Raw genomic sequence first — 13,587 nt, forward strand, 5'->3', positions numbered from 1 at the left:
TCTGGACTGGAATCGCTTTTCCCTGGGAGTGGACTGTTTATTACCCTCACAGCTCCTTTTTGGAGTATTCAGATTATTTTTAATAAAGGTTTTTTCAGGATTTTCAGTTATTTGGGGTTTTACCGGTTTCCCACCCAAACTATCTCTTCCTAGTTCTTCATAGGATTTTTCTATGATTCTGGCATGTTCAAATGGTTGTTCTGCTATATCTGTCTCCTTCAATTTCTGGCAGATCGCCACAGATGCTGCTAATTGAACTAATTCTCTATATGCCTTTGTTAATTCTTTTAGTTTAACTAGGAGTTCTTCGCTTGACATTGTTTCGATGCGCGGCCATCTTGGAATGGTCTCAGTGTCGGAAGTTCGTCTGTATCGTCCACGGAGACAAGGCAGGCATGACAGAAAGAAGCAAGAGAGGTGGAGAAAGAAGCAAGTCAGGTGCAGAAAGAGGAAGAAAGGTGCAGAAAGAAGCAAGAGAGGTGCAGAAAGAGGAAGAGAAGTACAGAAAGAAGCAAGGAAGGTGCTGATGGAGGCAAGCGAAGTGAAGAAAAAAGTGAAGTGCAGGAAAAAGAAAGAGAACTGCATAAAGAGGAAGAAAGGTATAGAGAGAGGCAAGAGAAGTGCAGATAGAAGAAAGTGAGGTGACTAAAGAGTCAAGAGAGGTACAGAAAGAAGCAAGAGAAGTGCAGAAAGAGGCAAGAGGTGTATAAAGAGGCAGGAGACGTGCAGATAGAGGAAGAAAGGTACAGAAAGAAGCAAGAGAAGTGCAGAAAGAAGGAAGTGGGGTGCAGAACGAGACAAGGGTGGTGCAAAAAGATAAAGAAAGGTGCAGAAAGAGTAAGAAAGGCACAGAAAGAGAAAGAGAAGTGCAGAAAGAGACAAGACAAGTGGAGAAAGAGTCAAGAGAAGTGCAGAAAAAAGCAGCAAGGTGCAGAAAGAAGCAAGAGAGGTGCCAAAAGAGGCAAGAGAAGTGCAGAAAGAAATGAGTGAGGTGCAGAAAGAGACACAAGAGGTGCAGACAGATGAAGAAAGGTGCAGAAAAAAGCAAGAGAGGTGCAGAAAGAAGCAAGAGAATTTCAGAAAGAGGCAAGAGAAGTGCAGAATGAAGCAAGTGAGGTGCAGAAAGAGGAAGAAAGGTGCAGAAAGAGGCAAGAGAGGTGCAGAAGGAAGCAAGTGAGGTGCAGAAAGAGCCAGACGGTGCAGAAAGAGGCAAGAGAGGTGCAGAAAGAGGAAGAGAAGTGCAGAAAGAAGCAAGAGAGGTGCAGAAAGAGGCAAGAGAAGTGCAGAAAGGAGAAGAAAGGTGCAGAAAGAAGCACAAGTAGTGCAGAAAGAGGCAAGAGGTGCAGAACGAGGAAAAAAGGCACAGAAAGAAGCAAGATAAGTGTCAAAAGAAGCAAGAGAGGTATAGGAAGAGGCAAGTGATGTGCAGAAAGGTGAGAGAGGTGCAAAAAGAGGCATGAGAGGTGCAGAAAAAAAGAAAACTTACCATTTGGCCAATATCTTCGAATACGGCGCAATTGTCATTTTAAAGATGAGAACCAATTGCCTGCATCAAGACAAACAGATCATTGGATAGAGCGGGGTACCCAAAAAAACTATTGAAAAGGTCAATGAAACGAGCATGGTGGACCCCTCGTGAATGCCTCCTTGAAAAAAGAACAAAAAAGGAAATGGACAGGATAGTGTGCGTGTCCACATTCTGTCCTAATTCGAACATGTTAAAATATCAGAACTGGCATTTAGTAAAAAACCTTCATGAAACTTTTAACAACGTTCCGCTATTTGCATTAAAAAAAGATCGTAGCATTGCAAACCAACTGTTACGGGCAGCGCTTCCCCAAAAAGAAACAGTTACAGTAAGATTTTTTGTGGGCTTACCTCCTGTACAAGGCCACCACAAGTGTGGGACCGGCATATGTTGTTCTACTACAGAAGAAGGCTCTGTTTTTTAACATATTAAAATCTTTTGGAAACCTGAATCCTTTTCGAATTGCAAGCCACGTTACGTGGTCTATGGAATAAAATGTCCTTGCAATAATCTGTATATTGGCAAGACTAATCAAGAAATAAGAACAAGAACTAATCAAGAAATAAGAACAAGAATTACACAACATAAATTAACAATCAAGAGAAATATCCAAACGGCCCCATTGGTAAACCATTGGCGCTTGAATAACCATACAGATTCCGATTTAAAATGGACTGTAATCTTTAAAGTTGAACACGACATGAGAGGAGGTGACCTTTCTGTTCAGTTATCCAGAAGAGAAGCTATGCTAATTGTAAAGTTCAATTCAGCAGTAAATGGCCTAAACGAGATAACGAGATTTACAAATTTAACTAAACATGATCCTTGGAGCATGAACATTAACTTCTAGGTCCCACACCACCTGTATGTAAAGGCACTACATTCCAATAAAATAATCTTTGATGGAACTACACTGGTAAGGAGGATTAACAGGTAGACCCCAAAAACGAAAAATATACAGTACAAAGAGTCAAGCATATCTCTCCCGGCATATGACACAACTTGCCAACCTCACATTTTTTTTATAAATCCACCATTGATGATAGGATTATGCTATGGCTTCATTCACAATAGAGAATATGCAGCAAATAGGACTAATTGATTTTTGATAAAATCACACTATATCTGATAAATTCATGCAGATAAGTATCTAAACAAGAGCGACTAAAACCGACGGCTGTCATCGAAGAGGAAGAAAGGCACAGAAAGAGGAAGAGAAGTGCAGAAAGAAGCAAGAGAGGTGCAGAGAGAGGCAAGTGAGGTGAAGAAAAAAGAGCAAAGTGCAGAAAAAAGCATGTGAATTTCACAAAGAGGAAAAAAGGTGAAGAAAGAAGCAAGAGAAGTGCAGAAAGGCACAGAAAGAGGAAGAGGTGCAGAAAGAGGCAAGAGAAGTGCAGAAAGACGCAAGAGAATTGCAGAAAGTGTCAAGAGAAGTGCAGAAAGAGGCAAGAGAGGTGCAGAAAGGGAGAGTAGTGCGGAAAGAAAAAAGAGAGGTGCAGAAAGAGGAAGCAAGGTGCAGAAAGAGGAAGAAAGGCACAGAAGGAAGCAAGATAAGTGTTGAAAGAAGCAAGAGAGGTGCAGAAAGAGGTAAGTGAGGTACAAAAAGAGGAAGAAAGGCGCCGGAGGAGGAAGAAAGGGGCAGAAAGAGCCAAGAGAGGTTCAGAAAGAACTAAGAGGTGCAGAAAAAGGCAAGAAAGGTGCAGAAATAGGCAAGAGAGGTGCAGAAAGGCAAGAGAGGTATAGAATGAAGCAAGAGAGGTACAGGAAGGCATGTGAGGTGTAGAAAGAATCAAGAGAAGTGCAGAATGAAGCAAGAGAGGTGCAAAAAGAAGTAAGTGAGTTGTAAAAAGAGGCAAGAGAGGTTCAGAACACGGCAAGAGAGGTGAAGCTAATAAAAGGGCTTTTAAACCATGGGGGTTGAGGGGTACGCTCAGCAGTTAAAGAGTTAATATAGAGAATGGGATGCGCTTCTGTTTTGCTGATTTTCTGAACTAGAAAAGCACACAGAACACATGCACATGGAGAAGGCTCGTTCATATAAAATAAAAGTCCACTTTTTTTCACAAACATGTACAGATGTCAGTGCAGTCTCCATTTGACCTAGTTATGCTAGTAATGTTAATGTAAGCTCACTTGAATTTTTTTTAATCAATAAAAGCCCTTCAACAGATACATTGAAAGACCATTTAACTGTAGGGAAAGCAGCAACAAAAAAACTGCAGAAATAAACTTTTCCTCAAAATCTTTTGACAATTCACATTCAATTTTCTCAGTCTCTCATAAAAATTTCTGACCCGTAGGATATGGAGGGGAGGAATTTAGCAGCCATACTTTAAGGAGATGGCCTGTTGAGCAGCCTGTTAGCTTCTTCTGAACAGTTTTAAACGCCAAGAGGAGTTGTTTCGCTTTCATTTTGCCTTGTTCCAGTTGTGGCTTAAAATTTAGATTATGATCAAGATAAAACCCCAGGTATTTATACGAATCACCTGGGATATTGTGTATGCATCTAAATTCCAGGTAAATTGACCTTTTTTCCTCTTATTACGGTGTTTTGAAAAGCATAGCACCTTTGTTTTTTGATGATTAATTGAAAGTTGGGCAGAAGTAATGTAGGCACCTAATTGAGATATCGATCTCTGTAGGCCTATAGGTGTTTGGGCTAGGAGAACTATGTCATCCGCATATTGGAGAATAGGTATCGATGTTTTGCCCAGTTTTGTGGGGGCCAGTTTGTGTAAATTGGAGGTACTTCTCAAGGTCTGCAGTATAGATGTTAAATAGGCAGGGAGCCAGAACGCACCCCTGTTTTAGTCCATTTGATGTATGAATCTTTTTGTTAGAGTGCGCCCAATGCCTATCTTTATTTGGACCCACGTGTGCGAGTACAAGTTGATTATGGCTTCCAGTAGTTTTCTGAGCGCCCCCCCCAACTTTGTATTTTGGCCCTTTATTTCGCCCTCAGAACGTTATCAAATGCTGCTTTGAGAATGATGAAGAATGCATACAAGGTGCAGGATTTTGTGAAGGTTTGATTGGCTAGAAGAGTTACCGCTGAGATGTTTGTGAGTGTGCCCATTCCTGCCCAATATCCAGTTTGTGTGTTTGGCATCAAGTTTGTACAATCCACCCAATCCTCTAGATCTAGCAACAAATTTGATGCATATATATTAGCCTCAACGTCGATTAATGCAATCATTCTATAATTGGAAGGGTCAGAACGAGGGCCTGATTTGTATATGGATTTATAATGCTTCCTTGCCATGAATCTGGGATTGAACCAATTGCTAGAGGGTGTGTAAAAAATAGGGTCAGAATACCGCTCCAGAACGATGGGTCCTGCCCAAATAGGGCGTTTGGCAGACCATTTGGACCTGGGGTTCACTCTGGCCTTAGATGTTTTATGATCTTATGGACCTGGTCTTACGAGAACTGGCTAACAAATTCCTGTGAGCTTGGCTTACGTGCTTCAGCGGCTATTCCTGCTTGTGGGCCCCCATTCTCAGGTTGCATCCTGTGAGTTATTAGAACTGGGGTGGAGGTTGCATTATATGTTTGATCAATATGGGCTCTCCAAGTGTCCTCCATTATATCTGAGTTTAAGTGTTGGTTCAGGCCATTTGACAGCTGGTTGACTATACCTCGAAGAGTCTGGAGTCTCCTTTCTTGCTGGCATGGAGGAGTTTCGCCCATGTGAGTTCTATGTGATCTCCCTTGGCTACCTTGATGTTCAGTTTGAATTCCTTTCTAGTTTTTCCCATTAAGCTTAGGGTCTCTTGGGTAGATTCTTGACTGCAGGTTCTTAGACGTCTTAGATACATATTCAGTTGTTTTTTTTTTGCTTCCTTATGCTGTTTGTGAAACATGCTGCCCCAGATGAACCTCCTACTTTGCTTGCATTGCCCTTTCTTGGAAGTTCTTTGTCTAGTTTGAGAACAAATGATTCCCATGCCTCTATGCGCGATGATTCATTTTGGATGCTCTCCAAGAGGGTGGTACATAGGCCCATTATATCACCAATAGTTTCCTTTTTCCGGGTAAGGCACTTTAGGTTAAAACATTGAGATTGTGAAGACATCACCTTATTCGTTATTGATCTTGGTGTATTTGTGAGTAGTTTGAAGGTTTGTGGTAAGTGATCACTTTCTGCTCAATCTTGTATTTGAAAATTCGAGATGTATGGTAGAATATCGTAGTCCGTAAAAGTGTAGTCGATGATTGAGCTTGTTTTTTGTGTGACCCTTGTGCAGGCTGGAGGGTGGTTGATCAAACCTTGTGTGTTCAGCATGTGCATTGAGAGTTCTTCCAAAAGAGCTGCACATCTATTACCATGGAAATCTCGTCGTTTGCTGGTATGTGGCCAACCAATTTTACTTTTTTCCCCTCCATGAAGTAGGTTCATATTGAAGTCTCCCGACAGTATGATGATAGAATGCGGGTGAGCAAGTTTGAGGGTGGCTAATGTGGGACGTAATTTCTCTACTCTTGACCTCTTTAGTTTGGATGCGGGATGGATATAAACATTCAATATTAACAAGCTATAAGAGGGCGACACAACTATTTTAATGCATAACATCCAGCTTGAATCAAGATCTATGGCGGCAACATGCCATGGTATGTTAGTCGAAACCAAGGTGGAGAGTCCTCCTTTTGCTCTTCTGTGTTTGGAGGCTCTCTTAGCCGGATTTAGATGTTCTTTGAAACCTACTATAGGTGAAAAATTTGCCTGCCATGTTTCTTGGAGAAGTAGATCGTATTTTAGTGGTTTTTGGTATCTAGCTCGATGGTGTATGGATGATCACATAAGTAAACCAACAGGCATTCCTAGATTTGTGAGACCGGTAGCTCACAAACTGTAAACTGATTGATACTTCTATTGTGCATCTCTATAGAATCATGGATGCAATTAAGTCAACATTTTAAAGGCAAACAGTATGGAATACAGAACAAAAGTGTTGTATTCAATAATGTATTTAACAAATATAAATGAAATATTAAAGACCAATAATTAACAAGATTGATAATCTTGCATCTTTTGTAAGTTTTCATTTTAAATAGGCTCTTCTATATTTTGCAGGGGCACTTTGTGTGGAAAGCTGCAATGTACATATCCATCAAACTTGCCAATCAGAGGTTCAGCTGCTGCCATCATTTATTACGCACCTAAAAAAAGACTATGTACATCAATAGACTTTATGAAGAAAGATACATTTGTAGATGCTTCTTGGGTTCCAGATGGTACAATATGTGACAAAGGCAAGGTAAATGAAACCCATGCGAAACACCGGTAACCTATTGTCTTGTGCAACTCTCTACTTCTACGATAAACATTGTTTACATTTTGGTTAATACCTGTAGTTTTCATTTCTCAACAGTGATTCAATTCTTATTATGTATCTTCTTTTTTAAGCACTGATTTCTGCTGCGTGTTACTTAGCTATATCCCTGCACAACTCTAAAAAGCTTACTTAACTGTGTGGATAACAAAGTTATACTATAAAATATTTATTGCAGGCAAATTGGTCAATGTCTTATGTCCTGTTTTAAAATGCTACTGTTGACCGATTCACGAAAGCATTCATGAGTAAAGGAAGTAGTACTACAGGAGATCGCTCTAGCATACTTGTACATGCCTTTGTGAATTTGTTCTAAAACATCAAACGTCCTAGAGGCAAGATGGCATCTGAGTAGTCGCTGTTACTACAGCTCCGCCGGTCTGGCCCGTAAAAGGAGTTTAAAAACCCTGATTTACTAAACAAAATGCTTCTGATCTTCTCTTAAACAAATTTAACTCATGGAGCAACCTCAATACTTGCAGTTTGTGACGGTGGCGGTTCCTGGTGGGAAAGAGCATTCTTCGATGTGTGCAGCGCTGGAATGTTTATCCCTAGGTCAGGGCATCTTTGACTCGCTCCGCTCCTGAAACCTTGGTATTCACTGCCCTACGGTGGCTTTCATCTCTGGTGGCACTATCGGCGCTCTACAGAACCCTCCAGAAAATCGCCAAAAACACCTTGACACTCGTGGTACAAAAAATAGGGAATAGAGTGAGAAAAACAATTCCATAAAGAACAAGCATTTTCCATGCAAAAGGTCTCGCATTAATTAAGTTTGAGCTATTGGCATTGCTAAATATTGCAACACCAATTGCAACAAAAGTCTATAAATTGTAGGCCAGAAAAAAATGTGTATTTATTTTTGTAGCAATGGTGGCATAGATGAATATGTTTAAAAGTAAAGTGTGCCATACTGTGATTGCTACACTAGTTAATTGTGGATGCGTTACCAATTGATGTGTGAACTGATGGCTGGTGGTTCGTGTGCCTGTAGAAATTTTGCGCTAGTGGTGTGTGTGCTTGGTGGAAGTGTGCCTGTAGAAATTGTGCACTGATGGCTGGTGGTGTGTGTGCCTGGTGGAAGTGTGCACTGCTGGCTGGTGGTGTGTGCCTGGTGGAAGCGTACACTGACGGCTGGTGGTGTATGTGCCTGGTGAAAGCGTGCACTGACGGCTGGTGGTATGTGTGCCTGGTGAAAGTGTGCACTGACAGCTGGTGGTGTGTATGTGCCTGGTGAAGGTGTGCACTGACGGCTGGTGGTGTGTGTGTGCCTGGTGGAAGTGTGCACTAACGGCTGGTGGTGTTTGTGCCCGGTGAAAGCGTGCACTGACGGCTGGTGGTGTTTGTGCCCGGTGAAAGCGTGCACTGACGGCTGGTGGTGTTTGTTCCCGGGGAACGCGTGCTCTGGAGGCTGGTGGTGTTTGTGCCCAGTGAAAGCATGCACTGAAGGCTGGTGGTGTTTGTGCCCGGTGAAAGCGTGCACTGACGGCTGGTGGTGTTTGTGCCCGGTGAAAGCGTGCTCTGAAGGCTGGTGGTGTTTGTGCCCGGTGAAAGCATGCAGTGATGACTGGTGGCATCTGTGCCTGGTGAAAGTGTGCACTGACTGTGTGGTTGTGTGTGTGTGGTTGTGGGTGTGTGGTTGTGGTTGTGTGTGTGTGTGTGGTTGTGTGTGGTTTTGGCTGCTTGTGCGTGTGGTTGTGTGCGGGGGGTTTTGTGTGTGAGTGGGGTTGTGTGGGGGTGTTGAGTGGGGTTGTGTGGGGGTGTGTGTGGCATTGTGTGTTTGTGTGGGGTTGGGTGTGTTTGTGTGGTTCTGTGTGGTTGTGTGGTTCTGTGTGGTTGTGTGTGTGTGGTTGTGGTTGTGTATGGTTGTGGTTGCGTGTGTGTGAGTGGGATTGGGTGTGTTTGTATGGTTCTGTGTGGTTGTGTGTGTATGGGTGTGTGTGTGGTTGTATGTGGTTGTGGTTGCGTGTGTGTGAATGTGGTTGCATATGCGTGTGTGGTTGTGTTGGAGTTCTGGACTTTTTGGTTCCGTCCAGAGGTGTCAGGGTACAACACCCGAAGACCCCGGAGTTCCACCTGCCTTGGTGCACAAATGAACAGAAACACGGGCTTCTCGATGGTGGCGTCAAAGACCAAAGGTTTATTACTGCAGGGACACAGAAGTCATAGATACTACACACGGGCAGTAACCAGGAGCCTGTTCAATTTGTACAAAGTGGGTTGCTCCTTATATACTAAATTTTAAGCTGGGGGCGAATTCTTTACATGTAAAACATTCCCAAAACCTTTGTGTCTAAAACAATAAATATTTGACGTTACACAGGAACCGTCGATAATATCTGAGGCCAAACATTGCGAAGAGAGGGGTTCCCACTAGTTTGTCACAATTCCCTGTCAATATTGCATTCAGGACCCGGACCGCCTCATCGTAAAGTTCGTTACCTCCCCCTAATAAAGGTTCAGAAAGAAAGAAACAGAGCCAGGTGTGGAAGATAGGAAAGCGGGATAAGGGATGTTTGTGGGTTGTAAATGGGCAAGGCTACCGGCTTCGGCCGCCTAATCATGATCAGGTACAATGGACACGAAGACCAGTTTGGCAGGGCTGGCCTCGGGCAGAGGAGGTAGCCTTTGTCGAGTCATGCAGCTACAGCGTGATCTGGTTTAAGGTGCACGTGTCATGAAAGAGGTGAATCTCCGGCTAAGGTTACGTGTCCTTAATCGAAATGAAGTGATCAGAGGCTATTGCATATGTGAGGGCAAGAATCACAAAATGGCGGCCATGATCTAAGATGGATGCCGTGGGTAGATCAGAAATATATCAATAGAAGGAGTGCTCTTGCTTGTAGCGTAGCGAAAACACCAGGATATACTAAATGGATCATTTGCGGTTCGCTGATACCAATATTATGTATTTCCGACAAACTTGAAAACACGGGTTCAAATTGTCACGGAACCGTCACGGAACCTCAGACCCTCCTTTTGCCCTTACATAGGCAATTACTTAGTCTATGTCAGAATCTAGTTCTATGCTCATCAGGTCAGTGACATGCTGTTGTATCATCATCCTTTCTCGTGTCTTTTCTCCAAACGCAGGTGGTTTTCTGAGACAAGTCGCAGCACAAAGACTACACAGAGCAGGACCACACTGGATAATCAGACAACATGAGAATAGGAATACTAGGATGACACCAATGACCATTAGAACCTTCCATCCCCACGCTGAGATCAGAGTCCAAAACCACTCCATGAAGGACCAGTTTCCCTTGTCTACATGTATGGAGTCTGAAATCTTGTGCAACTTAGAGATCGCCTCATAGACTGTTGGAGCATTATTAGGAATAAAGACACAGCAGCTCGATTGGATCATTCTGCATACCCCACCTCGATCTGCAAGTATAACGTCTAGAACCATACGGTTCTGCAACGTCATGAGCCTATCCGCCTGAAGCTCAGCTGTTAGATTGCTAAGGGCACCAGCAGTTTCGGTAATAGTAGATTCAACTACCCGTGTTAGCTGACGTATGTTTCTACTATTGGCCATAGGCCCCCAGAACGGAAGGAAGCCTTTGAAGAAGTCTCCAGCTTCCTGACCAGCGGTATCTTCCTTGCTGAAGACACCTCTCGCTACTCTTGTTCTGTGGTAATCAGGTGAAGCAGTGTATGTCGGAGGCAATAGTCGAGCAATATAACATGATCCTGAGAAGTCGGCAGGCAACCATGTATAAGCTCTGTCTCGACAAATGAAGTAGGTACCCCTAGCAGTGAGAAAGGCAGGGGAAGAGTTAGCCGGAAACACGTAAGTCTCTACGCACTCACTCCTCCCTAGCTGAGCTCTCGGATTTCTCCCATTACCTTGCAAACAGACCTGACCTCGGTGAGGTACGACCCAGATTGGAGTTGAGCTTTTACGCTTGCTTTCTCCTAAACTAAGGCGATACTCTGAAGTATTCCAACTTAAATATACTCGTAATTCGTCTCTAGGGTAAGATGGAGTATTATTGACGTCCTTGACCATGTCAATAATTCCCTGGACTAAAGCTTTATTGGCAGAGTTATATTTAGTGGAACGCGGTGGACGTGGAGGATAGGTTTCAAGGGCATAAGCAAAGATGGTTTGGAAGGCCTGAAATGATCCATTATAGCTGTAAGGCAAAACCAGATATGGAATACCTTTATCCATAGTGTGGGGTATCAAGCCACACACCCAGCAGTCTGTAGTGTTAACTACCAGTTGGTGTTGGTGCAAGAGCTGTACGAAAGTGTTGTTGGTGAATTCTGAGCGTCGGGCTTGCTCATGTTCTGGAAACGAGTGAAAAGAGTGTATAGAAGAAACAGTAGAAATAGCAAGATCAAGGGGAGGTACTGTAGAAACTGGCACAAAAATCAAATTTATGCTAAAGACGATTCCACCCACCAATGTTGCTAAAACAATCAAAAATGTAACAGCACATTGCATCAGAAAACATTTGCTATGAAGAATTCTATTAAGTCTGTTTCTGCGAACATAAATCACATTTTCTCGTTGCAGCGCAGGAAGCTCCATCTTCTACAATCCGCTCGCGACCACTGATGATGTGTACGTAGATGAAAATGCCTCTATCAGCCCTGGGAGTTCCCAGAACCAATAGAAAGATCGACCTTGTGTCAGACCCCTGCAAATTCAAACTAGGCACACAGCCACGACCCTACGGCTACCCAGACGGCAAGGCAATTTTAAAAACAATAAACAATAGCAAACTTCCTGGCTGAAGGCAAAAGTTCAATATATATCAAAATCACAATATGCAGTTGCCTGCTTTATTTGTCCATTTTATGGCTTCTTAGGTTGTATCTCTGCTTCGCTGGTACTGTCTGATCGGAAAATAGTGTATCACTAGCAGCTGTTGCAGAGTTCAAGTTCGCAGATAGCAAAGTTTCTTCTGACGCTGGAGACAAATGTTCAATGTTCAAAGAAGTTTTTTCAGGAGGAGAGTCAGGTTTCGAAGTGTCAGTAATCAATTCGGCATCGCTGAAAGAGATGAACTTCGGTGTGATTTCAGATTCGGAGGCACCAATTCCCTTTTTCACCCAGTCGTCGTAAGGGAGCGGCAACGGAACACGCTTTACATGAGAAGCGTGAATCCAGTGTTTGCGGCCAGCTACACGAACTGCTGTCCTCGTTGCCAGTAAGATCTGAAAAGGCCCCACAAATCTTGGCTGAAGGTTCTTTGTCCTCGCGAAGTTCTTGATTACAATGAAGTCACCCGGTGTCAGCTGGTGCCCTGGACTCTCCGGAGGTTTTGGCAAGGCATCGAAAACCTGTTGATGAATAAGACTCAATTTAGCAGTCAAGTCGTAAAGGTAGTCTATCAACATAGGATATTCAATGGAGCAAAATTGTTTAGGCCTTGGCACACCCCAGATATTTGCCGGGCGGCCAAATACAATCTCGTATGGACTAAGCCCTATTCTAGAATGTACTGTTGCTCTCGTTGATAACAGGGCCAAAGGAAGTGCGTCTGGCCAGGCTAAACCTGTGGATGCTTGTATTTTGGCTATTTTCAGCTTGAGGGTGCCATTGTAACGCTCGACTAAACCAGCAGACTGGGGATGGTTTGCACTGTGAAATTTCTGTTTCAATCCTAGACCAGCACACACACTCTGCATAACTTTCCCTATAAACTCACTTCCATTATCTGACCATACAATCCGTGGCATTCCATACCTAGGGAAAAATTCCTTGAGAAGAATTTTAGCAGTAGATAGGGCAGTGTTGTCCTTTAGTGGGTATGCTTCTATCCACCTGGAAAAAGCACAAACTACCACCAGGACGTACTTTAAATTGTTGCAGCGTTCCATGTGAATGAAGTCTAACTGAATCACTTCAAAGGGACAGGAAGGAGGAGCGAAATGACCAGCTGGAGTTGGAGTTCCCTTGCCAGGATTATGCATCAAGCACACCATACAATTTTTCACCACTCTCTCTGCACACTTACTGATTCCCTCATTCTTCCAGACCGGAGCCAACATCTTACATATCCCTTTAGAACTTATATGCGCTACTCCATGCGCCATCGTCACTACTGCAAGCACATACGCATCGGGCAACATCCAACGCTGCTGTTCTGTCAAATCAATCCAACATCCATTCGAGTCCAACTTGCCCGTACTTTCTCTCCATACACGTTTCTCTTCCTCAGTCGCTTCTTTCTGAATCTCTTTCACACTTTCCATAGTGTCCTCACACATTCCAGACTCAGCAATCCATCTTGCAGACGTAGCAACATACATTCTACTCATCGTGTCTCTAGCTGTCTGTTTAGCAGTCTCATCAGCAAAAGCATTCCCACGACCAACATCATCCGTGATTGCTTTATGAGCACTGCACTTCACAATCGCAACTTCAGTCGGCAAGGTTAGAGATTCCAACAAGTCGTTAACTAGCTGACCATGTTGGATCTTAGTCCCATGGGACGTAATGAAACCTCTTTCTCTCCACAACCGGCCAAAACTATGGGCCACGCCAAAAGCGTACTGACTGTCTGTAAACACATTCACTCTCTTTCCCTCAGCTAAAACACACGCTCTCGTTAGAGCTATTAATTCTGCAGCTTGGGCAGAATTCTGACTCACTCTTGCAGTCTCCACAATCGTCTTCAAAGTCGTTACCGCGTAAGCAGCAGTCACATCACCATTCTCCAATTTAAAACATGACCCGTCCACATACAGCGTACCATCTGGGTCGGA

The 13,587-nt window shown here is 43.4% G+C and overlaps 1 protein-coding gene across 1 annotated transcript in view; it reads left to right on the forward strand.

Moving 5' to 3' along the window:
* Nucleotides 1-13,587, forward strand: part of LOC147683095 (disintegrin and metalloproteinase domain-containing protein 9-like) — a 2,555,772-nt gene that overhangs the window by 1,933,404 nt on the left and 608,781 nt on the right. Inside the window, exon 14 of the mRNA XM_086942496.1 lies at nucleotides 6,603-6,786. Coding sequence (XP_086798622.1) covers nucleotides 6,603-6,786 — 184 coding nt within the window. The remainder of the gene's footprint in view (nucleotides 1-6,602; nucleotides 6,787-13,587) is intronic.

This window comes from Lissotriton vulgaris, chromosome 11 (genome assembly GCF_964263255.1).
Source record: "Lissotriton vulgaris chromosome 11, aLisVul1.2, whole genome shotgun sequence".
Classification (NCBI taxonomy): Eukaryota; Metazoa; Chordata; class Amphibia; order Caudata; family Salamandridae; genus Lissotriton; species Lissotriton vulgaris.